The sequence below is a fragment of the Chiloscyllium punctatum genome, chromosome 2 (assembly GCF_047496795.1).
Source record: "Chiloscyllium punctatum isolate Juve2018m chromosome 2, sChiPun1.3, whole genome shotgun sequence".
Taxonomy (NCBI): domain Eukaryota; kingdom Metazoa; phylum Chordata; class Chondrichthyes; order Orectolobiformes; family Hemiscylliidae; genus Chiloscyllium; species Chiloscyllium punctatum.
The window spans coordinates 10,849,861-10,877,860 of record NC_092740.1 but is presented as its reverse complement, the minus strand read 5'-3'; the positions used below and the strand labels follow the sequence as shown (position 1 = coordinate 10,877,860).

Below are 28,000 nucleotides of genomic sequence, written 5' to 3'. Positions count from 1 at the left end.
ATCATATTGAATGGTGGTGCAGGCTCGAAGGGCAGAATGGCCTACTCCTGCACCTATTGTCTATTGTCTATTGTCTATTGTCAAATATTTTGCACCAGTTTTTATTGTGGAGAAAGAAATTGACGCAAGGGAACTCGGGCAAATAAATATTAATGTCGTGAAAGCAACTCACTTTACTGAAGAGGAAGTGTTGGAGGTCTTGAAAAACATAAAAGTGGTTTTGTGCAGGGAAAATCATGTGTCACAAACTTGACTGAGCTTTTTGAAAATGTTACCAAAAGACGAGTGAGGGCAGAGGGGGAGATATTGTTTACATGAACTTATGTAAAGCTGTTGTCAAAGTTCCACATGGTGGACTAATTAGTGAAGTTAGGTGGCATGGGATTCAGGGAGAGAATGCCAGTTGGATACAAAATTTGCTTGATGGTAAGAGACAGAGTGTCGTGATGGGGGATTGTTTTTACATTGTACCATGTGACCTAATTTGAGGAACATTCTAAGATATCATCCATCTTATGTCAGTGATTAACTCCTTCATCAATGTTGCAACACCCCCTCCTCTTTGACATTCCCCCTACCCCTACATGCCTCATCTCACAGTTCGATAGCCCAGAACATTGTGCTGTCAATCCTGTCACACCCTCAACCATGTCTCTGTGATAACAACAATATCTCATCCCCACTCATTAATCTACACCCTCAGCTCGTCTGCCTTACTCACAAGTAAATGCCATCCAGCCATGCCACACTCCCTTATGCCCTCACTTGACGATATTCACACTGCCTTCTGGATTTACTTGGATTAGCTTCTCAACGTCAGTTAGCTCAGTTGGCTGGACAGTTGGTCTGTGATGTGGAGTGGTGCCAACAAGGGATGTTTAATTCCCATATTGTCTGAGGTGACCATGAAGTTCCAATCTTCTCAACTTTGCCCCTTGTCTGAGGCAGAGTGACCCTCAGGTTAAATCATTACCAGTCATAACTTCCTTTAACGAGACAGGAGTTCTCTCGCACAATGATGAGTTTACTTTTTTACTTCAGTTTACTTTTTTTCCATCTTCATGTCTCTCTGTATCCACCTCCACCCCCACCCATGGCCCCCCCCCCCCCCCGACCCCCACAGCATCCCCCATCCCTCTGCTATGACTGATGAATGAGCCAGGTTGCTGAAGGCTGGCTGGGTAATAGAGTAGAAAGTGATGGGAAGTAGAAAAGGTTCTGCAGAGAGGGTCCTGAGTCCTGCTCTTCAGATCACTCTGGGTCTCCTGGAACAATGGAGAGTTCAGAAAACTCTCAGGTACCAAACCCTCTCTTCAACCAACAGCAACAACCCCCCACAGTCTAACCTCAGGATGTTTACAAACCACCTGAAGACCTGTGTTGTATCCAGCCCAGAGCTCATTCCACACTGTCACTAGTCTGTTCAGAAACCACAATTGTATCATATTATATCTTTTCTCATTGAATAACAGATTCAATTTTACCTCACGGTCTAGTATCTGTGCTGTGTTCATATCCTCTCTCTCTCTCTCTCCTCACAGCAGATTCTGCTAATGGTTGGTCAATGACAATCGCGGATAGAGTGAGGGCTGAGGAAGGAGGCTCCGCTGTCTTACCCTGCAGCTTCACCCACCCTGACACTAACCTCACACTCACCGGCTCCATCTTATGGTACAAGGGGAAATCACGGGCTTTAATCTTTAAGTGTACATATCCTGGTCCAGACCATTCCCAGGGTGAGCTGTGTGAGAATGTGATACAGCGGGACGGTGGGAATCGATTCAGATTCGTGGGGAACCTCAGCAACAAAGATGCCTCAATAATGATGGAGGGACTGAGCCGGGAGGATGCTGATTCCTATCGGTGTCGTGTGGAGCTCAATATTGACAAGTTTGGATCTGGAAAAGGAACACGCCTGAAAGTGGAAGGTGAGGAATAATGTTCTGATGTGTTACTGCCCTGACAGCTCAATGGGGACAGGCTCCACCTGGTCTGGGAGCTCTTGGGTTGGTTCCTTCTCATGGGCTCTTCCAGTTGGTCTCAGGCAGGAGGCAGTGAGAAGGACAGAGACAGAGAGGCACAAAGAGGGAGAGAGAGAGAGAGAGAGAAAGAGACAAAGAGGGAGAATGAGAGAAAGAGAGAGAGAGAGAGAGACATGACTGGGATTTAGAGACCATTCCATCACCATCTTTGAAACCTCCCACAGTTACACTCAGTCATTATCACGTTCAAACTGGCTTCATTGCTCTGGGATGGGGAACAGATAAAACATCACTGACAATCCAAGCTCCAAGATCCCCTCCAATGAGTGTGCAGTTTTATCAGCATTGGGTGAGGACAAGAGAGACCTGGCACCTCCTGAACCCTCATTGGATGAGCTCTTCTCAGGGTGAAGGAACCCTCAGCTCACATGAGCTGAGAACCTCACTGTTGCTATCCTCCACCTCTATTGGCTGAGGAGAAAATGGGGGGAGCTGTCCTTGCCAGAGGCTAATGTCCTGGGGATTGTGGCAGATTGTGAAATTTGAATTTGAAAATATCTAGAACTGAAAACTAGTCTAATAATGACTGTGTAATCGTCACCATTAAAAAAGAATCTGGGTTAATCATGTCCTTTTGGGAGGGAAATCTGCTATCCTTACCCGATCTGACCTACATGTGACTCCATACCCACAGTTATGTGTTTGACTCTTAACTGCCCCTCAGTTGTGGATAAGGAGTGAACCCAGGAGTGCAAATGAAACTGTGGCTGCAAGAGCAGGTCACAGGCTAAGAATCCTATGAATTTACACACCTCCTGACTCCAAAGCCTATTGGCCAGTCAGGAGTGTGATGAAATACTTCCCACTTGCCTGGAACAGTGCAGGAAAATATATCATTGCTCTGTCATTATTACTGGGTCAAAGTCCTGGAAATCCCACCCTAACATCGTTGTGGGAATAAAAATAACTATAAAATGCACTGCAGCAAGACAGCAACATTTCCTCCACCAGCACCTTCCAAAGTAGGGACCTTGAAGAGCTCAGTGAACAATGACATCGGATACAGGCCATCCTGACTTGGAACTATCTTTTCATTGTCCAAGGGGATGTGGGTGTCCCATGCACAGTCAGCCTTTATTGGCCAGCCCTGGAGAAGGAATGGTGAGCTGCCTTCTTGAACTGCTGTATTCCCTCAGCTGCAGAGACATTCACGATACGGTTGGGAAAGGATTTCCAAGGCTTTGTTCCAGTGACACTGAAGGAATGATGAAATATTCCCAAGTCAGGATGGTGAGTGTCTTGGAGGGAAGCTTGTAGGTGGAGATGTTCTCCTGTATCCCATGTTCATCAGTGAACAACCATCCCCACTTCTGACCTTATGGTGGAGGGAGGGTCATTGATGATGCAGCTAAAGATGGTTAGACCAAGGACACACTAACCTGAGGAACTCCTGCAGAGATGTGCTCTGGAGCTGAGATGACTGATCTCCAAGAACAACAACCAGCTTCCTCTGTGCCAGGTCTGACTGAAACCCATGGAGGTTTCCCCCCTCGGCTTCCCACTGGATTCAGTTTTGCTCAGGTTCCTTGATGCTACACTCGCTCAAATACAGCCTTGATGTTAACAACAGGCACATTCGCCTGTACCTGTCTTTTTGCTTTTTCCGTTGTTTACCTATTATTTACTATCTATGCTATTTAACTCTGTGATCTGCCTGTACTGCTCACAAGACAAAGCTTTTTGCTGTGCCTTGGCATGTGTGACAATAAATTCAATTCAATTCGATTTAATTCGATTCAATTCTATTCGATTTGATTCAATTCAATTCATTTCAATTCAATTCAGTCACTGACAGCTTCCAGAAGTTTAATTGGCCAAATTGAAAATATGTAACATTTCACTGCAAACGAGATACCAGAATACTAAAACCCAATCGAGTTAGAATTTATTGTTTTTGCCAACCTCAAACTAATGAGACAATCTGATGTTTGGGATATTAAAAAAAAGGAGATATTTTGAAAGTTAGACAGAGAGTAACTGCCATTGAAAGACTGCTGTACAAAACACTCTCAATCAAAGGGACCTTCTTCATATGAAATATCTTTGCAGTGAAAGACAGAAGTCGACCCAGGAGATCTTTAGCTGAATGAAGAAACACACTGACAATAGCAGCCATTCTGTGGTTTTGTAATGAAGCTGATGTAATTTTAATAAAGGTGGTTATGGGAACAGTATATTGCTATAGAGTTGGAGGCAGATAGTAAGCAGTTAAGAGAAAGTTAAAAATCACACAACACCAGGTTATACTCCAACAGGTTTAATTGAAAGCACACTAGCTTTCGGAGCAACACTCCTTTATCAGGTGATTGTGGAGGGCTCGATCGTAACACAGAATTTATAGCAAAAATTTGCCGTGTGATGTAACTGAAATTATACATTGAAGAATTGATTGTCTGTTAAGCCTTTCATCTGTTAGAATACGGTGATAGTTTCACTTCTTTCATGTGTAAATCACAAAACCTTTTATTTAAAGGGCATTCTCGGGTTAGCTGTTAACAATGGTGATAGCTAGACAATATGTTGAAGGTGTTAGTCCCTGTGTTCTCTGTCTATGACCTGATGTTTAGATTGTTTCTAATCTAAAAAGTGAGATAACAGAGTTTTACATAAATTCATGCAGTTTTTGAGCTCAGAGTTCTACATGAATGTATGCAGTCTTTGAGCAAAGTGCAATGTGACTCTGCAAGTCCAATTTCACCCCACAAAATATATGTGTGCATGTGGGTTTTTGTCTGTCTGTGTGTGAGTGTGTCTGTCTGGGGTGGGGGTTGTGAGTGTGAAAAATTGTGTGTGTGTGTGTGTGTGTGTGTGTGAAATCAGTTAAGGGAAAGGAAGCTTAGAGTTGGAAATAGTTGTTGTTTAATGTTCACTTTGAGAGTTAAAGAATAATTTGATTTTTTTGTTTAAGGAGTGGAATTTGGGAGTTCTCTCTCACTCAGACTTTAACAGATTACGATGTGAGGTGAGCTTTTCTGGGTGTTTGGTTTAATTAGCAGAGGGGTTCACCACCATGTCGTTACAGTTTGGGGGCTCATCTGCGATTTGGACGGGTTTAGACAGATCCAGTCTGAGATTTGGAAAGATTTGGTTACAAAAGATCCCAGCAGATTTAAACACTTGCCGATTAGTGTCCGAGGTTTTTAAAGAAAATGCAGGTGAGAGAATTGATTTATTTTCAGTTATTTGTGGTTGGTTAAATCAAAAGTGAGAGAAATGTCTCTTAAAAATGCGGAAGACATTCTGTGGTTTGAAAATGGTTCCAAATTTGCCAAGAAAGTTTAGAAAGACAGCAGAAGACCATACTTTTAGAATTAGCATTGAGGTTAGAACATAGAACAAAAAACATAGAACAATACAACACAGAACAGGCCCTTCGGCCCTCGATGTTGTGCCGACCTGTGAACTATTCTCAGTTCATCCCCCTACACTATCCCATCATCATCCATGTGCTTATCAAAGGATTGTTTAAATCTCCCTTCGAATTGGATCTAACCAGGGACATGGGAAAGCTGAAATTGTAAGGGAGTTAGTCAAGCACTTTGGTGTGTCAGAGAAACAGAGAGGTGCAGGAGAGTTAGAAAAATTTAGTTTACAACAGAGGAAAATGGAATTACAAGATAAAGAAAAGGAAAGAAGAGCCATGAGAGATGAAAAGAAGAGAGAGAGATAGAATAAATGGAGGGAAAGAGACAGAGAGAGAGAAAAAGAGAAGAAAGGGAGAGAGAATGAGAGAAGAAAGAGAAAGGAAAAAGGAAGAGAGAGAGAGTGAAAAAGAAAGAGAGAGAATGTTGTTAGCAGAGCAAAGAGAAAGCGAAGTAAGAAAAAGAGAAAGAGAGAGAGAATTTGAACTTCGGAAGTTGTGAATTCATCAGGAAAGCCAAGTTAACAGGAAGGAGATGAAGAGTGAAGGTCGTGATATATACAAATACGTCAAAGCTCTGCTACATTTTGATGAGAAAGATGTTGAAGCCTTTTTTATTTCATTAGGCAATTTGGCTCGGCATAGGGAGTGGTCAGGGAATCTCTGTGTAATGCTAGTTCGGAATAAGCTGGTCGGCAGAGCTCGTGAGGTATTTGCAGTGCTGTCAGATGAGGGGTCAAGAAGGGTCAGTGGGCGGCACGGTGGCACAGTGGTTAGCACTGCTGCCTCACAGCGCTGGAGACCCGGGTTCAATTCCCGCCTCAGGTGACTGACTGTGTGGAGTTTGCACGTTCTCCCCGTGTCTGCGTGGGTTTCCTCCGGGTGCTCCGGTTTCCTCCCACAGTCCAAATATGTGCAGATCAGGTGAATTGGCCATGCTAAATTGCCCGTAGTGTTAGGTAAGGCGTAGATGTAGATGTAGGGATATGGGTGGGTTACGCTTCGGCGGGGCAGTGTGGACTTGTTGGGCCGAAGGGCCTGTTTCCACACTGTAAGTAATCTAATCTAATCTAATTATGATGATGTCAAACATGCTATTTTGAGTGCTTATGAATTGGTGCCAGAAATGTATAGACAGTGGTTCAGAAATATAAAGAAGGAACCAAGTCAGACTTGTATTGAGTTTGAAAGAATCAATCAGTCATTTTGACAGATGGGTACGTGCTTTAAAGATCGATAGGACCTTTGAGGCTCTAGGAGAGGTTATTCTGCTGACGAGTTTAAAAACTCACATCACTCAGCTTCCACCAGATTATGTTGCTGGTAGTATACAGACAGGAGATGTTCCATGGAGCACATGAACTACCAGTAGGAGGTCACCTCAGTGTAAGGAAGACTCAGATTAAGGTACAAAAGCAGTTGTATTGGCCTGGGATGCACAAAGATGTTGTTAACTTTTGCCATCTGTGTCATACTGGCCAAGTGGTCGGTGAGCCAAAGCAATAAACCCAACACCTTTATTGCCAGTTCCCACATTTGAAGAACCTTTCACGTGGGTTATGATGATTGTGTAGGTTCCCTGCCGATACCTATAAGTGGGAACCAGTACTGGCTAACCATAATGGGTGTGTCTCCCAGATTTCCGGATGCAATTCCATTATGGAGCATTAAGACAAAATGGGTGGTAGAGGAGTTAGTAGCTTTCTTCACTTGGTATGAGCTACCCAGAGAGATTCAGTCAGACCATTGTCTAATTTTATTGCTCAGCTGTTTAAAGAAGTCATGGATAGATTAGGCATACAGCACATTAAACCAAGTGCATATCATCCTGAAACTCAGGGAGCTTTGGAAAGGTAGCATCAGACCCTGAAGACCATGTTAAGAGTGTGCTGTCAGGATTACCTGAATGATTGGGATGAAGGTATCCCTTTCATATTGTTTGCCAATAGAGATGGCTCAAATGAATCTACTCAGTTCACTCCCTTTGAGTTAATATTCGGACATGAAGTGAGAGGTACTTTGAAATTAATTAAAGAGAAATTGACAGGACTGAAGTCAGAGGTCAACTGGAACAAAGAACCAGTTGAAAGGATTGTTCCAGCAGGACAAGGACATATGCAGGAATAAGATGGAGAGGCCTGATCCTCTTGTGCATGAGGTAGAAGAAGGAAATGCTGTTCCAATAAAACAACACACTTACAGGCTTAATTCTTTCAATGCCACATAGGTCCAGAAGGAAGTGGATGTAATGCTCAATGAAGCTATCATCGAACTGAGTCAAAGCAAGTGGGGTTCGATGATTGTGTTAGTTGCCAAACCTGACGGGATTCAACAATTTTGCGTGGACCATTGGAAGGTTAAGGCCGTTACAAAATCAAACTCAGATCAATACTAAAATTGGAGGCCTGTATAGAGAAAGTTGTACAAGCCCCTTCCATCACAAAGTTGGACTTACTGTTTGGGTATTGTCATCCCTTTATCAGAGAAAGTGAAATAAATTTCTGCGTTTGTCACCCCAAATGGGTTATGTCAATTCAAAGTGCTGCCCTTTGGAATGAAGAACACACCAGCCACATTTAAAAGGCTCGTGAACAGAGGTGTGGCTGTGTTAACAAACTGTGCAACTGTTAAGTAAGGGGTAAATGTAGGGGAATGGGTGGGCTGCGCTTCGGCGGGTCAGTGTGGACTTGTTGGGCCGAAGGGCCTGTTTCCACACTGTAAGTCTAATCTAATCTAATATCTGGATGATGCAGTGATCTTTAGTGAGTCATGGAAAGATCACATGGTACAGTTGGCACACAGCTCTTTGAACGATTAAGAGAAGCAAAGCGGTAATAAAATTAAAGAAAACACAATTTGTGAAGGCAGAGGAGACATTATTGGGACAATACATCGGGCATGAAATGTTGACCCTCAGGAATGCAAAGACAAAGACCATCGAGGAATTTCCACAAACAACCTCAAAGAAAGAAGTGCTTTGATTTTGGGGACTAAGTGGATTCTACTGGGAGTTTGTTCCAAATGTCAGCAGGGTAGTGACTTCACTCGCGGATTTCCTGAAGAAGATCACAACATTTCAGTGGATAGAACAAAGCCAGGAGGCACTTGACAATGTAAGAGTTGCATTAACCATGGCACCAGTTTTAGCTGCACCAAATGTTGCAATCAAAGTTGCAATCGATGCCGAAAGAAGAAACACACTGACAATAACAGCCACTGTGTGGTTTTGTAATGAAGCTGATGTAACTTTAATACGGGTGGTTCTTGGAACAGTATATTGTTATAGAGTTGGAGACAGATAGCAAGCAGTTTAGGGAAAGGAGGCTAAGAGTTGGAAATAGTTGTCGTTTAATATTCACTATTCAAGTCAAAGAATAAATTGTTCTTTTAATATAAAAGTGAATTTTGGGAGTTCTCTGTTCCTCATACTTTAACAGATGGCGATGCGAGGTGAGCTTTTCTGGGGGTTTGGTTTAATTAGCAGAAGGCTTCACCGCCGTCTCGTAACAGCAGCTTCACCTGGGCAATCAGGATGGACAATACATGTACATCATCTGGGCCAGCGATACCCATGATGGAATAAAACAAAAGGAGAAATTAATGAAACAAAGAACATCCTGAGGAAAAACCAAAAACAAAGCTGCAGATGCTGCAAATCATAAACAAAAATGGAAATTGTCAGAAAAGCTCAGCAGGTCTGGCAGCACCTGTGGAGAGAAATCAGAGTTAACGTTTCAGGCAGAGTGACCCTTCCTCAAGATGCTGAGGAGTTTGACAAGACAGATTCTGAGAGGATATTTGTTCTTGTGAACAGAAGTCAAACAGGGGAACAATTGCAAAATAACGGATTTTCTATGTAAATTGAGATGAGGAAACATTTAATCTCTCAGCTCCTCTTTTAAGTTCATGAAGCAAAAAACCACATGGCTGATTATCCCCCTCCTCCTGCACCCAAATATCTTACTTAATGAAGAAAAGTTTAATCTGGACTCTGAGTTTAAATTACCCTGTGCTCATTTCAAAGGTCACAGGTTGGAGCTGGTGAATGATTACATTAGGAATGACACCAGGGGGTTCTCCTTCACACAGAGTGTGGTCAATACTTTGAATGTGTTTGCTGGACAGAGTGAGGGGGAAGGCTGTAAAATCCTTGACCTCATTTAAAGAAAATTAACTTTGAGCAATGGGTGGAGGGTTCTGCATGAATGAATTCAGGAGGGTTCAATGGACCCAATCTGGAAGTACCTTCAGCAGTCACACGGCACCAGGTTATAGTCCAACTGGTTTATTTGAAATAACAAGGTTCAGAGTACTGCTCCTGCATCAGGTGAAGTCCTGGTGTAGTGTGACTTCTGACTTTGTCCACCTCAGTGCAACACTGGCATCTCCACATCATGGAAATATCTTGTAACCAAGGTTTGGAGATGCTGGTGTTGGACTGGGATGTACAAAGTTAAAAATCATACAACACCAGGTTATAGTCCAACAGGCTTATTTGGAAGCACTAGCTTTTGGAGCACTGCTCCTTCATCAGGTGGTTGTGGAGCATAAGAATGTAAAACACAGAATTTATCGCAAACGTTTACACTGTGATGTAACTGAAATTATATATTTCAGTGAAAGCAAGCAGAGGCTACAGCAACGGATGGATGGGCGCCGTACAACAATCAACAGACAGGAGTGCTCCCCCCCACCCCCACAGTCAGAGAACACTTCAATGGTCCTGCACTCATAGACATACATATACATACACACACACACACACACACACATATACGTTTGTGGGGTGAATTTGTACATTCAGAGTTTCATCATACTTTGCTCCAAAAACTGCATGAATCCATGTAAGTTTCTAGAAAGTCATTTTTTAGATTAGACTCAGTCTAAACATTGTGGCACAGACAGTATCACTCAGGGGAGCTCACACCTTCAATACATTATCTGGGCTGACAGACACCAATTGTTAAACTTCTCTTGTGAATGTAACTTTTAAAAGAAAATTGTGATTTACATATAAAAGAACTGAAACCAACATGGTCACTCTGACAGACGAGAGACTTAACAAACTATCCTGGTCTTTCTCAATCTATAATTTCAGTTACATCACACTGTAAACATTTGCTATAAATTCTGTGTCTTACAATCTTATACTCCACAATCACCTGATGAAGGAGCAGCGCTCTGAAAGCTAGTGCTTCAAATTAAACCTGTCGGACTATAACCTGGTGATATCTGATTCTTAATCTTGTAATCAAGGTTTTCAAATTGAGTGGCGAGGAGACATTTTGATCAGGGTGACTCTTCTTGGGGAATGTCCAGCACAGACCTGTTCGAGATATGAGTGGAGTCTTTAATTGTTCATTTTATTGTGAAGTTGAAAGGAATGTAACATATTGAAATAAGACCTTCTGCACACTGACCTCATCCATTCTGATGTTTGTCCTTTCCTCAGCTGCTCAGGGAAATGTCTCAGTGGTGAGTGGGACAGAGGGAGATTCAGTTACTTTACCCTGTATCTTCAGGAGCTGGGGCTCCCACACCCTGACCACTGTTACCTGGATGAGGAAGGAGCCCTACCAACACATCGTTACATTTACAGCCCAATCACAGGGAAATTGGACAACTGGACACGGTGGAAATCGGTACGAGCTCATCGGGAACCCAGAGGAGGGAAACGCCTCGACCAGGATAAACCAGCTGAGTGTGAGGGACAATCACACTTACCTGTGTCTGGTGGAATACAGATCAAAACACAATCTTTTGTATCTGATCCAGAAAGAGACTCAGCTGCAGGTACACGGTAAGAAATCGTTCACACATTCTTCAGCCTGTAGAAGGTGCACAATGAGAGTGGAACAGATTCTGTGAATGTTTCGTGATTTGATTTTCTGCTGAAAGGACATGGAACTAAAACATTAACCCTGTTTCTCTCCATCGGTATTGTCTGCCCTGCTGAGTGTTTGCAACATTTTGATGTTGATTTAAAATGTCCAGCATCTGTAGTGTTTTAGCTTTTGGTTTCAAATTTTTAAAAATATTTAATGTACTATGATGTGCTGGTATTTTTCGGTGCTTCTGATGTCAGTATTGAAAGACATTGACACACTCAGAATATTTAGTTCAATCTCCAAATGACCCAAAGTTATACTGACATTAAGATCATCTCCTTGAACAGGAAGGTGCTACAGACTAATGTGTCCCTCTTGGTTCCAACCTTCATCAGGAATAGTTCCATCAATGCAAGTACATTCCCCCAGTGTCCATCTGACTGTGTGAGGCATCCCAGCCATGTGGGACCTATCCTCACCGTGCATTCAGCCTTGGGTTATAACAGGAGTTGGTGGTGTACTGTTACTGTCACTGGGTGACGAATCGAGACACCCAATCCTGGGGCCATGGGTTCAAATCCCACAACAGCAGCAGGTGAATTGATTTTTAATCAGGATTTTTTTACAAAGCTAACCTAATGGCTGCATGTGACCATTGTTGAGATTTGGAAAAGCTGATCTGATTCAATCATACACTTCAGGGAACTGGGGTTTGATTCAGTTAGCTGGACGGTTGGTTTGCAAAGCAGTGTGATGCCAACAGTGTGGGTTCAATCCCCACATTGGCTCAGGTGACCATGAAGGACCCTCCTTCTCAACTCTCCCCTCACTGAGGTGTGGTGGCCCTCAGGTTAAACCACCACCAGTTGTCTCTCTCTCTCTCTCTCTCTCTCAAGAGAAAGCAGCCCATGGTCTGGTAATAATATAGCAACTTGATTTAGAGAATGAAATCTGCCATTTACACTCAGTGTCATGTGTTGCCATATGCACAATCTTGAGCCCTCTCTCTCCATCAGCACCACCTCACACAGACTCAGGGCTGCTCATAATCCACCAACTCTGCACAGTCCACTTCTAACTCTGTATTGGGAAAACAAAACACTGATTGGGTGATTACTTTGCACAACAGAAATGTTCTGCCCACAAAAATGATTCTCAGCATCCAGTTGCCTGCCATTTCCACACTCCACTTTTTGGGACCCAGTGACCTTCTAGACTCAATATTGAGGTGAATAATTTTAGGGCCTCAGCACCTTCTCCTACCTCCTTCCCCCATCCCACACACACCAGGCCTTGTCATCACATGGGCTACTACCAAAACAATCCATTGTCAGTGACGATTGGTCCCCATCAGCAGCTGTTCATTCTCCCAGGCTGACCTTTCCCCTTTCAATTGTCTGTCCAATTGCTTTTCTCTCTGTCTGGGGTCTGTTTCCACTGAGTGTTTACTCCTGCCCCCTCACTCCCCTCCCCATCTTCAGCCTCTATACCAACCTTTTCCCAGCTATAATCAGTTATAGAGTCATACAGCACAGGAGCAGACCCTTCAGTTCAACGAGTCCATGCTGACCATAATCCCAAACTAAAGTAGTCCCACCTGCCTGCGCTTTGTACATATCCCTCCAAACATTTATTTTTCATGAAATTATCTAAATGCCTTTTAAACGTTGTAACTGTCCCCACATCCACCATTTCCTCTGGAAGTTCATTCCACATAAACCACTCTCTGTGTAAAATAAAACTGCCCCTTAGAGGCATAGAGTCACAGAGATGTGCAGCATGGAAACAGACCCTTCAGTCCAACACGTCCATGCCGACCAAATATCCCAACCCAATCTCGTTCCACCTGCCAGCACCCGGCCCATGTACTACCAAACCCTTCCTATTCATATACCCATCCAAATGCCTCTTAAATGTTGCAATTGTACCAGCCTACACCACTCCCTCCGGCAGCTCACTCCATACACATACCACCCTCTGCGGGAAAAAGTTGCCCCTTCGGTCTGTTTTATATCTTTCCCCTCTCACCCTAAACCTATGCCCTCTAGTTCTGGACTCTCCGACCCCAGGGAAAAGATTTTGCCTATTTATCCGATCCATGCCTCTCGTAATTTTGTAAACCTCTATAAGGTCACCCCTCAGCCTCCTTCGTTATGTCTTGTTAAAATTTTTCTTCTCTCACCTTAAAGATATGCCTCAGTCTTAAAATCTCCCACATGAGAAAAAAAGACACCTGCCATTCGCCTTATTTATATTCCTCATGCTTTAATGATCTTGATAAGGTCACCTCTCAGCCTTGTACGCTCCAGTGAGAAATGTCCTTGTCGCTCCGAACTCTTCCGATAACTCAAGGCCTGCTTTATTTGCAACATCCTGGTAAATCTCTTCTCCAGCTAAATGATATCCTTGCAATAACAGGGTGACCAGAACTGGACACAATAGAGGCCTCACCAGTATCCTGTCCAACCTGAACATAACATCCCAACTCCGATTATCAAAGGTCTGAGCAATGAAGGCAAGTGTGCTGAACCACCGTATATATAGATGATGCAAATTTGGAAGAATTCTGTACCTGAATCCCTCGGTCTCTGTTCTACAGCAATACCCAAGGCCCTACTTTTAATTGTGTAAGTCACCCCTTTGTTTGTTTTCCCAAAGTGCAACACCTCACACTTATCTTAAACTCCATCTGTCACTCTTCACCCCATTGACCCATTTGATTAAGATCTTTTTGTATTCTAAAATAAACTTCTTCACTGTTCAATATTCTATTAATTTTGGTATCAACCACAAACTTGCAAAACATGCTTTTTGTAGTCTCATCGAAATTGTTCATATAAATGACTGACAAAAGTGGGCCCAGCACTGATCCCCGTGGAACACTGCTGGTCACAGGCCTCCAGAACAAAACCCTCCCTCCACCGTCACTCTCTGTCTTCTGCCTTTCAGCAAATTTTGCATCCACTTGCCAAGCTCACCCTGAATCCCATGGGATCTAACTTCACTAATTAGTCTACCATGCAGAGCCTTGTCAAAGGATTTACCAAAGTCTAAGTAAACAATGTGAACCCCTCTGCCCTCATCAATTTTCTTGTTTACTTCTTGAAAAAACTCCATCATGTTTGTGAGACACGATATCTCTCACACAAAACCATGCTGACTATCCCGAATCATTCCTTGCCTCTCCAAATGCATATAAATCCAAACTTTCAGAACAACTTACTCACCACCGAAGTCAGACTCCCAGGTCTGAAGTTCCCAGGCTTCTCCTGACATTCCTTCTTGAACATGAGCCACTCTCCAGTCATTCAGCACCTGACTGTTATTTATGGACGATACAAATGTTCCTGCAGGGGCCCAGCAATTTCCTGTTAACTTCTGACAAAGTCCTGAGTAGATCACGTCTCAGAGATTTATATTTATATTTTCGAAGACCTCTAACAATTCCTCTTCTGTAATACAAGCCGTTTTCAAAATGTCAAGATTTATTTCTCAGAGTTCTCTGGCCTCCACTTCATTCTCCACAGTAAAAACTGACACAAAATATTCATTTGATATCTCTCCCATCTCCTGAGGGGTGGCATGATGGCTCAGTGGTTAGCAGTGGCACCAGGGTCCTGAGTTCAATTCCAGCCTCAGGCAGCTAGAGTTTGCATGTTCTCCCTGTGTGGTGAGGGTTTCCTCCCACAGTCCAAAGATGTGCAGATTCGGTGAATTGGCCATGCTACGTTGCCCATAGTGTTAGGTGCATTAGTCAGTGGAAATGGGTCTGGGTGGGTTACTCTTTTGAGGGTCGGTGACGGTTTGTTGGGCTGAAGGGCCTGTTTCCACATTAGATTAGATTAGATTAGTTAGAGTGTGGAAACAGGCCCTTCGGCCCAACAAGTCCAAACCGATCCACCGAAGCGCAACCCACCCAGACCATTCACCTAACACTACGGTCAATTTTAGCTTAGCCAATTCACCAAACCTGCACATTTTGTGGACTGTGGGAGGAAACCGGAGCACCCGGAGGAGACCCACGCAGACACGGGGAGAATGTGCAAACTCCACACAGACAGTCGCCTGAGGCATAGAATTGAACCCGGGTCTCTGGCGCTGTGAGGCAGCTGTGCTAACCACTGTGCCACCGTGCCACACACATTATAGGGAATCGAAAACACAAAGGCAACCTCTTTGTTTTTTAAGGAGACTTACACTCTATCTCTTGTTGCTGTCTTGGTCTTAATGTACTTATAGAATCCCTTTGGATTATCCTTAACCTTATTTGCCGAGGCTATCCCATATCCTTTCTTTGACTTCCTGATCTCCCTCTTATGAATGGCCTGACACTCATTATACAGTGCAAGAGATCCATTTGGACCCAGTCGTTTATATTTAGTGTATGATTGTTTTTTATCCCTGACTGGAACCTCCATCTCTTTATTCACCCATTGTTCCCGAAAGCAGTACAGTTGAAACCGCCCTTTGTGAATGGTCTTTTCTGTCTCAGAAGAAATCGCAGTGATCCAAGAATCTGAATCCCTGAACATTACTCCACCTCTTCAGCCATTGATTTGTCTCCTTTATCCTTTTGTTCCCTCATCTGAGCTTGGCCCTGGGAGTAAGTTAGAGATTACTACTTTTGAGGGTCTGTTTTTTAAATCTTCTCCCTAACCTCTGATATTCACTTTGTAAAGCCTTTATTCTTTCCCTAACTATGTCATTCCCATCAATGTGTACAAAAACTTCCAGTATCTCACTCTTCCCTTTCACAGTATGTGTCAAACATTTTGCAAGGTCCTTAATCCTAGCACCAAGAAAACAGTATAATATCCTAGATTCATGCTCGCTGCTGCAGAACCTCCTGTCTGTGCACTTGACAGGAGAATCACCGACAACAATTATTCTTTTAAATTTTGTCAAACCCCTCCAAACATGAGATTCATTCTTACAGCCCAAGGTCTGACTGTCCCTTCTAATTTCCTCTGAGAGATTATCCTTTCAAAAGTATGAGAGATTTCTGAACTATCTTCTTCCCTTTCCTGACAGTTATCCTTCTATCTGACTGATCCTGCTGTGTTATCACCTCTCGAAATCTACTGGCCATCTAACTCTGCGTCTCTTGTATGCCTGCAATGTCATTAAGTCTAAAAAGAAGCAACTTATAATAGCATATTATCTCTAAAATAAACTACCTTTCTTTATCCAAAGAGTTAATATTAAACACAAGTGGTCCAGCAGACAGGTATCAATGTTCTGATTAAAAATTAAATCCCACGTGTCAGCCTGTCCAAGAGGTGTATAAACACAACTTGGTTTGAAGCAAAACATTCCTCAGCAATTTTTTTAAAAATTGCTTCAGTGAGTTTAAAAACATCTCTCTCATAATTTCATAGTGGAAAAAGACTGAACAGTCCATATGTGGGCCTGTCCAAAACTTCCATTCAGAAAACTCCATTTCATAAAACATTGTGTCAGTTTGTTTTTGCTTCTTTTGCATTTTTGACCAGAAAAGAGCTAAAAATAAATCAAATAAAAAGCTTATATTCCTGAAATTTAATAAACGTAAGAAATCTGAAAGTAAATCTGAATCTCAGGAGCAGCTGCAAGATCCACACTCCTCTCGGTCCACTGTTTTTGATCATTTTATTTCTGAAGAAGTGGCCAAAACATTAACACTACTTTCTCTGCAGAGATGCCACTGTATCTGCTGAGTTTTTCCCGCAATTTCTGTTTTTGTCTCTGCCATCCTTACTTGGTCAGGTCTCCAGGACAGGGATTGACAGTACATCAGTATTGAAGAAGGGTGTTCACTGTGTCAGGTCAGTGGAAGCGAGCGTGGGTCCTGGAGGTTGGGTCAGGGACTGTGTGAGGAACAGCACTAGGTCCCATGATTTCTGTCCCTAGCCCTATCTACACGTGAATGCTGACCCACTGAATTATATTTGCCGGCTGGGTAAGGAATCACCTATGATACTGGGGACATCTTCTGGGTCAAGTTATGTGGGAATACTTCAGCCCTAACATTTGCACTGATGTGCAGAGCTCACCCTCATTGAGGATGGAGATGGGGATGAGGTACGAAGGTAAACTGGCCAAAAAGATAAAGGAGGATGGTAAAAGCTTTTTTAGGTATGTGAAAGGCAAAAAAATGTTTAGGACTAAAATTGGGCCCTTGAAGACAGAAGCAGGGGAATATATTATGGGGAACAAAGAAATGGCAGAAGAATTGAATTGGTACTTCAGATCTGTGTTCACTGGGGAAGACACAAGCAATCTCCCTGAGGTAACAGTAGCTGAAGGACCTGAACTGAAGGGAATTTATTCCAACACCAGGAATTGAGAAATCGTGCTTGCGCTGGTGATTATTTTCCGGAGTTCGATCGATTCGGGATCAGTTCATGTGGATTGGAGGGTGGTTAATGTTGGACCACTTTTTAAGAAAGGTGGGAGAGAGAAAGCAGGCAATTATGGACCAGTTAGTCTGGCCTCAGTCGTGGGAAAGGTGATGGAGTCTATTATAAAGGACAAAATTATGACACATCTGGATAGTAGTAACAGGATCGTTCAGAGTCAGCATGGATTTATGAAGGAGAAATCTTGCTTGACTAATCTTCTGGAATTTTTTGAGGATGGAACTCTGAAGATGGACGAGGGAGATCCAGTAGATGTAGTGTACCTGAACTTTCAGAAAGCCTTTGATAAAGTCCCACATAGGAGGTTAGTGAGCCAAATTAGGGTGCATGATATTGGGGACAAAGTACTAACTTGGATTGAAAGTTGGTTGGCTGACAGGAAGCAAAGAGTAGTGATAAACGGCTCCATTTCAGAATGGCAGGCAGTGACCAGTGGGGTACCGCAGGGATCAGTGCTGGACCGCAGCTTTTTACAAGAGATATTAATGATATAGAAGATGGTATTAGTAATAACATTCGCAAATTTGCTGATGATACTAAGCTGGGTGGCAGGGTGAAATGTGAGGAGGATGTTCGGAGATTACAGGGTGACCTGGACAGGTTAGGCGAGTGGACAGATGCATGGCAGATGCAGTTTAATGTGGATAAATGTATGGTTATCCATTTTGGTGGTAAGAACAGGAACACAGATTACTACCTAAATTGAGTCAATTTATATAAAGGGGCAGTACAAAGAGATCTGGGTGTTCTTGTACACCAGTCAATGAAGACAAGCATGTAGGTACAGCAGGTAGTGAAGAAGGCTAACTGCATGCTGTTCATAACAAGAGGGATTGAGTATAGAAGCAAAGAGGTTCTTCTGCAGCTGTACAGGGCCCTGGTGAGACCACACCTGGAGTACTGTGCAGTTCTGGTCTCCAAATTTGAGGAAAGACCTTCTGGCTATTGAGGGAGTGCAGCGTAGGTTCACAAGGTCAATTCCTGGAATTGCGGGATTACCTTACACTGAAAGACTGGAGTGACTGGGCTTGTATACCCTTGAGTTTAGAAGACTGAGAGGGGATCTGATTGAGACAGATAAGATAATTAAAGGATCGGACACTCTGGAGGCAGGAAACATGTTTCCGCTGATGGGTGAGTGCTGAACCAGAGGACACAGCTTAAAAATAAGGGGGAGACCATTTAGGACAGAGATGAGGAGAAACGTCTTCACCCAGAGAGTGGTGGGTGTGTGGAATGCTATGCCCCAGAGGGCAGTGGAGGCTTAGTCTCTGGATTCATTTAAGAAAGAGTTGGAGAGAGCTCTCAAGGATAGTGGAATCAAGGGTTATGGGGACAAGGCAGGAACAGGATACTGATTAAGGATGATCAGCCATGATCATATTGAATGGTGGTGCAGGCTCGAAGGGCAGAATGACCTACTCCTGCACCTATTGTCTATTGTCTATTTGTGGAGACTCAGACTCCTGTTAGTTGCTTAATTGTCCTCAACCATTCATAACTGCATGTGACAGGTCTGCTGAGTTTATATCTGATGCACTGACAGTGGAATCACTTACCCCAGAGCATCAATTGCTGCTCATGCTGTTTGACACGGAAGTAACCCTGTTTTATAGCTGACATCTCATTTTCAGGTTTGATGGTGCTGTTCCTGGCGTCCCCTCCTGCATTGTTCATTGAACCAGGATTGATGTCCTGACTTGATGTTAATGGCTGAGTGGGGGAATATTACAGGCCATGGGTTTACAGGTTGTGTTACAGCCCAATTCTGCTGTACCGATGGCCCACAGTGCATCAGGGATCCCAGAACTGATTTGCTCGATCTGTTCAAAGTCTGTCCTATTTAACACAGGGCTAGTGCCATACATGATGGGGATGGACCTCAATGTGATGATGGGACTTTGTCTCCATGGGACTGTGTGGTAGTTACTCCTCCCAATCCTATAATAGGCAGATAGACGGCTGAGGACAAGGTCAAGCTTTTCTCTCTTGTTGGTTCCCTCACCACCCGCCACAGACCCAGTCCAAGAGCTATGTCATTTCAGATTCCACCAGCTCAGGCAGTAGGAAAGCTGCTGAGTCTGTCTTGGTGTTGGACAGTGACCTCTCCCACCCAGAGTACATTCTGTTCCAGTGTTGACCTCAGTGCTTCCTCCAAGTGGTGATAAACATGATCAGAAGTGGGGGGATTGTGGAAGTGGGTAGTCATCCAGAGATTCCCTTGTTCATGTTTGACCTGATGCCATCGGACTTCATGATAATGTTTCGAGTTAAGAAAAGTCTGCTTAGCAACTGCTGTCTGATTGGTTGAACTGTGCTGTTACAAAGCTATACGTTCCTGGAGTGTCTGAAAGTGTAAAGTATCTAGAGCCTACAGAGAGAAAGCAGCTAGCTCTGCGTCTCCCCCATCATTGTAGAGAAAAGCAGAGAAAACACAAGTAATCTGGAAAGAAACATCCTGAGTTCACCTGATTGGCCGTTGGATTTGAAGTATGCCCATCACTGTCCAGAACACAGCATCTCATTGCTGCGAAACAACACAAGGACTGTGAGAGAGAGCGATCCTTCCATCTTGTGGTCAGGACTTTTATTTTCAGCATTTTGTTTAGCCTGTTACCCTGTCTACATTCTTTTTTCACTCATGGTAGAAATATAAATGATTTATCTTTTCTCTGTCTTAATTGTGGTTGTCCCTGTGTGTGTGTGTGTGTGGTTTTGAAGGGGCGCGGTTCAGGAGCATGAATTAAAAATCCTTTTCTTTCACTGCTCTTATTAGTGGAATTATTAATTAATGGAATTATTTTAACTGTTACTGAAGAATCCTGGTGTGGTTCACTTCTGTCCTGAGTCACAGTCTGTCAGGCACTTTGGGTGTTAGGGTGATCCTACTGGGATTCTTGTCCATTTGTGTAGCTCCTGATAATGTGTCGAGCAGTAAGACATGTTCAGACAGAGCATGACTCATTGAGTTTTATGAAGGAGTGATGAAGATGATTGATGAATGGAGAGTGGTGGACATGGCCTCAATGGGCTTCAGCAAGGTCTTTGACAAGGTTCTGCATGATAGACTGGTTAACAAGGTGAGATCACATGGAATACAGGGGGAACTAGCCATTTAGATACATAACTGGCTTGAAGAAAGGACACAGAGTGTGGTGGCGCAGGATTACTTTTTGGACTGGAGGCCTGTTCCCAGCGGTGTGCTGCAAGGATCGGTGCTGGATCCACTGCTTATTGTCATTTATATAAATGGCTTGGATGGGAATATCAGAGAAATGGTCAGTAAGTTTCCAGATGACACCAAAATTGGAGGTGGAGTTGACAGCAAAGAGGGTTATCTCAGTGTAGAATGGGACTTGGATCAGAGGGGCCAATGGGCTGAGGAGTAACAGATGGAGTTTAACTTAGATAAATTTGAGGTGTTGCATTTTGTTCAGGCAAATCAGGGCAGGACTTATACACTTACTGATAAGGTACTGGGGAGTGTTGCCAAACAAAGAGACCTTGGAGTGCAGGTTCACAGTTCTTTGAAAGTGGAGTCAAAGGGTAGACTGGTTAATTTGGTAAACTCACCTTTATTGTTGAATGCACTGAGTATAGGAATGAGGAGGTCTTGTCATGGCTGTACAGGATGCTGGTTAGACACTTTTGGAATACTGCATTCAGTTTTGGCCTCCCTGCTGGAGGAAAGATGCTGAGAAACTCAAAAGAGTTCAGAAAAGATATTCAGGATGTCTGATGGGCATGGACAAGTTGGACTGAAGGGTCTGGTTCTATGCTGCACATACCTATAACTTTCCTTTCACATTTTGTACTGGTTTTGTCCAACTCAGTGTCTCCCTTTGCCATTGATGTGGGAGTTTCAGAGTCGAATCTGTTGCTGTGGGACTGGGGTCACATGCAGGTCAGACTGGGTAAGGACGGTATTTCCCTTCCCTAAAGAATGTCAGTGAACCCGATGGATTTTTTCCAACAATAGATCATGGTTTCATGGTTCCCATTAGACTGGTGTTTAATTCCTGATGTAATAACTGAATTGAATTTCCAGCAGCTTCCATGGTGGGAACTGAAACTCTGTCCCCAGTGTATTGGATTGCTCATGAATTTACATTACTATTTGTTCATTACCTCTCATTATAGCTGCGAACCCTGTTCTCACAAAATAACATACTCAGAATAGAGTCTCCAAGTTTCAGTCCCACACACTGATATCTGTCCCAGTGCTGTGTTCATATCCTCTCTCTCCCTGTCTTTCTCCTCACAGCGGCTTCTGCTAAGGGTTAGAACATAGATCATAGAACATTACAGCACAGTCCAGACCCTTCGGCCCTCGATATTGCGCCGACCAGTCATACCAATCAGAACCCATCTAACCATCACTATTCCATGTACGCCCACATGTTTGTCCAATGACGGACTTAAATGCACTTAAAGTTGACGAATCTACTACCGTTGCAGGCAAAGCATTCCATACCCTTACTACTCTCTGAGTAAAGGAAATATCTCTGACGTCTGTCCTATATCTATCACCCCTCAATGTAAAGCTATGCCCCCTCGTGCTCGCCATCACCATTCTTAGAAAAAGGTTCTCCGTGTCCACCCTATCTAACCCTCTGATTACCTTATGTCTCTCTATTAAGTCACCTCTCAACCTTCTTCTCTCTAACGAAAACAGCCTCAAGTCCCTCAGCCTTTCCCTCATAAGACCTTCCCTCCATACCAGGCAACATCCTAGTAAATCTCCTCTGCACCCTTTCCAAAGTCTCCACATCCTTCTTATAATGTGGTGACCAGAATTGTACACAATATTCCAAGTGCGGCCGCACCACAGTTTTGTACAGGTGTAGCATAACCTCATAGTTCCGGAACTCGACCCCTTTATTAATAAAAGCTAAAACACTGTATGCCTTCTTAACAACCCTGTCAACCTGGGTGGCAACTTTCAAGGATCTGTGTACATGGACACTGAGATCTCTCTGCTCATCTACACGACCAAGAATAGAACATAGAACATAGAACATAGAAAAATACAGCGCAGTACAGGTCCTTCGGCCCTCAATGTTGTGCCGACCGAAGCCTACCTAACCTACACTAGCCCAATAACCTCCATATGCTTGTCCAATGCCCGCTTGAATGACCATAAAGAGGGAGAGTCCACCACTGCTACTGGCAGGGCATTCCATGAACTCACAACCCGCTGAGTAAAGAATCTCCCCTAACATCTGTCCTATACCAACCTCCCCTTAATTTAAAGCTGTGTCCCCTAGTAACAGCTGACTCCATACGCGGAAAAATCCTACCATTAGCTCAATTCTTTGCATTCCGGTTACTCCGACCAAAGTGAATCACCTCACACTTGTCCGTATTAAACTCCATTTGCTACCTCTCAGCCCAGCTCTGCAGCTTATCTATGTCTCTCTGTAATCTACAACATCCTTTGTCACTATCCACAACTCCACCTTAGTGTCATCTGCGAATTTACTAACCCATCCTTCTACGCCTTCATCCAGGTCATTTGTAAAAATGATGAACAGCAGTGGACCCAACACCGACCTTTGCGGTACATCACTAATAACTGGACTCCAGGATGAACATTTCCCATCAACCACCACCCTCTGTCTTCTTTCAGCAAGTCAATTACTGATCCAAACAGCTTTATCTCCCACAATCCCATTCCTCCGCATTTTGTGCAATAGCCTACTGTGGGGAATCTTATCGAACGCTTTGCTGAAATCCATATACACCACATCAACTGGTTTACTCTCATCTACCTGTTTGGTCACCGTCTCAAAGAACTCAATAAGGTTTTGTGCGGCACGACCTACCCTTCACAAAACCGTGCTGACTATCCTTAATCTAATTATTCTTTTCTAGATGTTTATAAATCCTATCTCTTTTAACCTTTTCCAACACTTTACCAACAACTGAAGTAAGGCACAATGGTCTATAATTACCAGGGTTGTCTCTTCTCCCCTTCTCGAACAGGGAACTATATTTGCTATCCTCCAGTATTCTGGCACTAATCCTGCAGACAATGACGATTTAAAGATCAATGTCAAAGGCTCGGCGATCTCCTCCCTGGCTTTCCAGAGGATCCCAGGATAAATCCCATCAAGCCCAGAGGACTTATCTATTTTCACACTCTGCAGGATTTCTAATACCTCTTCCTTGTGAACCTCAAACCCACCTAGTCTAGTAGCCTGGATCTCAGCATTCTCCTCGACAACATTGTCGTTTTCTAGAGTGAATACTGTTGAAAAATATTCATTTAGTGCTTCCCCTGTCTCCTCTGACTCCACACACAACTTCCCACTATTGTCCTTGATTGGCCCTTGATTGGTCGATGACAGACGTGGATGGAGTGAGGGCTGAGGAAGGAGGCTCCGCTGTCTTACCCTGCAGCTTCACCCACCCTGACACTCACCTCACAGTCACCGGATCCATCATACGGATCAAATCTGGCAAAGGTGCTATCTTTACCTGTACATATCCTGGTCCAGACCATTACCAGGGTGAGCTGTGTGAGAATGTGCGACAGCGGGACTGTGGGAATCGATTCAGATTCATGGGGAACCTCAGCAACAAAGATGTCTCAGTAACGATGGAGGGACTGAGCCAGGAGGATTCTAGTTCCTATCAGTGTCGTGTGGAGCTCAATATTGATAGTTTTCAAACAAAGCCTCCAACAACGCAGGAAGTTGAAGGTAAGGAACAATGTTTGGATGGTGTCACTATCCCGATAGCTCAATGGGAACAGGGTCCACCTGGACCGGGAGCACTCGGGTTGGCTCCCTTTCTTGGGCTCTTTCAGTTGGTCTCAGGCAGGAGACAGTGAGAAAGAGAGAGAGAGACATGAGGCTGGGATTTATGGACCATTCCACCACTGTGTCTGAAACTTCCCACAGTCTCCCATCAACACCCTAATTTGTTGTGTTCAAATTGGCTTCAGTGTTCTGAGGTAGGGACCAGAGAGAACATCACCAAGGATGCAAGCTCCAAGATCCACCTGGTTCCATGTTCCCTATGGGCAATATGGAGTCAATGACAGGGATCTCAAGGATGGATCTGGATAAAGGAAGTCGGTGGTCAGAGTGCCTCAGTTTTTAAAGATGTCAGGACATATTGAGAATGTGGTTGGAAAAGCAAATGGGATTTACAGGTTTCAGAAATGGAGGTGTTGAGAACTGAGGCAGGTAGCCCATAAGACATAGGAACAGAAGAAGGCCATTCAGCCCATTGAGTCTGTTCCACATTCAATGAGATCATGACTGAGATGAGAAACGTCAATTCCCCATTCTTGCTTTATCTTCACAATCCTCGATTCCATGAATGATTAAAAATTTATCTATCTCAGCCTTGGCTATACTTAATGACCCAACATTTACTGCTGTCTGTGGTAAAGTAGCCCAGAGATTCACTACACTCTGAGAGAAAACATTCCTCTCATCTGAAATGTGTAACCCCTCATTCTGAGCTGATGCCCTCTGTTCCTGACAAGGGGGACAACCACGCTGCATCCACCTTATCAAGCACCCGAAGCATCTTTAATGTCTCAATTTGGTCACTCTTCATTCTTCTGTGATCCATCAAGTACAGGCTCAATCTTGTCAAACGCTGCCCATAAGACAGCCCCTCCTGACCTGGCATCAACTAATTGAATCTTCTCTGGACTGCCTCCAATGCCAGTTTCACTTTCCTTTGATAAGGGACCAAAACGATCCACAATATTCCAGCTGTGAGCTAACTCGTGTCTGGTAAAACCTCCCCACTTTAAAATTCTATTCCATTTGAAATAAAGGCCAGCATTCCATTGACCTTCCCTACTCTCTGCTGAATGTTTTTGTGAAACCTCCATATTCTTCTGTTCTGTAACTTTCTGCAGGCTTTCTCTGTTTCACTAATATTCAGCCTCTCTATTCTTTGTGCTAAATGTATAACCTTACATTTTCCACATTATATTCCAACTGCAAAGTTTTTCCCACTTATTTAACTGACGACATTTCTTTGCAGCTTCTTTATTTCATCCTCATCACTTGCCTTCTCACCTGTGCATTTATTGTCTCTTCAATAACTTCCTTTAATACCCTAGAATCACCCAGTCAGGTCCAGGGGACTAATTGGTCTTTAACTCCGTCAGTTTCCTTCACGGGTTTTCTCTCGTGATAGTTATTAGCCGTATAGATATGTACAGCATGGAAACAGACCCTCCAGCACAACTCGTCCACAGCAACGAGGTATTCTAATTAATCCAGTCTCATTTGACAGCACTTGGCCCATTTCCTTCTATACCCTCCTATTCATACAGGCATCACCCTCTTCATGTAAAAGGTCCCTTTTCAAATCTTTCCCCTCTCCCATTAAACCTATGCCTTCTAGTTTTGGACTCCCATACCTTGGGGAAAAGACCTTGACGAATCACCCTCTCCATGCCCCTTCTAAAAGCTCAGCCCTCAGCCTCTGATGCACCAGGGAAAATAGCCCAAACCTATTCAACTTCTCCTTATATTCAAATATTCCAACCCTGGCAACATCCTCCCATATATTTCCTGGACCCTTTCTGATTTCACAAAACCTTTCCGATCGCAGGGAAACCAGAGGTGAATGCAATATTCCAAAAGTGGCCTTACCAGTGACCTGTTGAGTAACAACATGACCCCCCAACTGTTATACTCAATGCACTGACCAAGAAAAGCAAGCGTACCAAACACCCTCTTCAGTACCCTGTCTACCTGTGACTCGACTTTCAAAGAACAATGAATTTTCACTCCAAGACCTCTTTGTTCGGCAACACTCCCCAGGACCTGACCATTAAGTGTGTAAGCCCTGCACTGATTTGTCCTACTAAAATGGAACATCTCACATTTATCTAAATTAAACTCCATCTGCCATTCCTCAGCCCATCATCTCATCTGATCAAAGTCCTGTTGTCCTCTAAGATAACCTTCTTCGCTGTTCACGACGTCATCGATTTTGCTGTCATCTGCAAACTTACTAAACATAGCTGCTGTCTTCAAATCAAAATTTGTTCCTCTAATGATTGAGTCTCCTGCCACTAACACTTTTCTCTTCTCCCCCTTCCCTTCTGAGCCACAGATCCAGGCTCATTGCCAGAGGCCTGGCCACTATGGCTTTCCCCTGGTAGGAATGTTATGATGGTTCAACTGCTCATCCAGATACTTTTTAAATGTTGCCAGGTTTTCCGCCTCTATTACCCTCCCAAGGGAGTGCATTCCAAACTCCCATCACCGTTTCTGCAAAGCCCCTCTCATCACACTCGCTTTCACATGAAAATTATGCCCCATCATTCCTGACTTTGCAGTTCAGGGGCCGAACAACTGTGGACATTGTTAACTCTCCAACTGGTCCCCAATGAGAGTATTGTGTCCAGATCTGTCACCACCCATTAAGAGGAATGTGAATGTCCTTGAGAGATTGCAGAGTGACCCGAATTATTATAGGGATGGGCTTGGGGTGTTTCAGGGAGGGGATCAGAGACTGGTTTTCGTTGTAAGTTTTGAGAAGCAAGGGTCATTCTCCTCGGAGCTAAGGAGATTGAGGGGAGATTTGATTGAGACAGTGACAAGTGAAGAGAAAGTAAACAAGTAAAAGGTCTATCCATTAACTGTTGGGACAAGGATGCAGGCCTTAAATTTTGGGGCAGAGGTACAGAGAGAATGTGAGAGGGAAAGGTTTACAAAGTGAGTGCTGATGACTGACAGTCACCAACAGCAACGAAGGGGCATGTGGAAACAGTCATTGATCTCAGAATTAAACCTGATAGGTCCTTGAAGGAAGTGAACCGGCAGAACTTGGGGGGACTCGAACAGATGGGTGGGTCTCACCTGGATTGTTCCATGTGGAGCTAACCAGGACCCAATGGGTAAAATGACCTCCTTCTTGTTGTCAATCCAATGATTGGCATTGACTGAGGACAAGATAGGGCAAGTATCTTCCAATCCCTCACTGAGTGAGCACATGGTGGAACTTCAGGTCTCATTGGCCGAGAATATGTGAAGAGTCACCTCCCTACCTCCCATTGGCTGAGAATGTCAGAGTGTTGTTACCTGCCCATCCTGATTGGTTCAGAGTCAGATGGGGGCTGCTCGTTGCTGAAGATTGAGAAGTGACTTTATTGAAACTTGCAAGATCTTGAGGGGTCTTGAGGGAGTAGATGCTGAGAGGATGTGGGTGAATCTGAAACTTATTTCAAATTAGGACGGAGATGGGGGAGATTACCTCTTTCATGGGATTTTTAATGTATAAAGGTGGTGCAGGGTGGGTCTAATTCCTAACCACTGCCCCACCGCACCACCCCCCCATCCCCCCCTTCCACAGAGTGAAGGAGCACAGACTGAAGTATAGGGCTGTGGA

At 43.8% G+C, this 28,000-nt stretch overlaps 1 protein-coding gene across 3 annotated transcripts in view; it reads left to right on the top strand.

The window, feature by feature from the left end:
• Window positions 1-28,000, top strand: part of LOC140494207 (polymeric immunoglobulin receptor-like) — an 89,935-nt gene that overhangs the window by 34,067 nt on the left and 27,868 nt on the right. For all 3 annotated transcript variants that reach the window (XM_072593391.1, XM_072593383.1, XM_072593375.1), the window contains 2 exons: window positions 1,542-1,928; window positions 10,856-11,203. In XM_072593391.1, coding sequence (XP_072449492.1) covers window positions 1,542-1,928; window positions 10,856-11,203 — 735 coding nt within the window. The remainder of the gene's footprint in view (window positions 1-1,541; window positions 1,929-10,855; window positions 11,204-28,000) is intronic.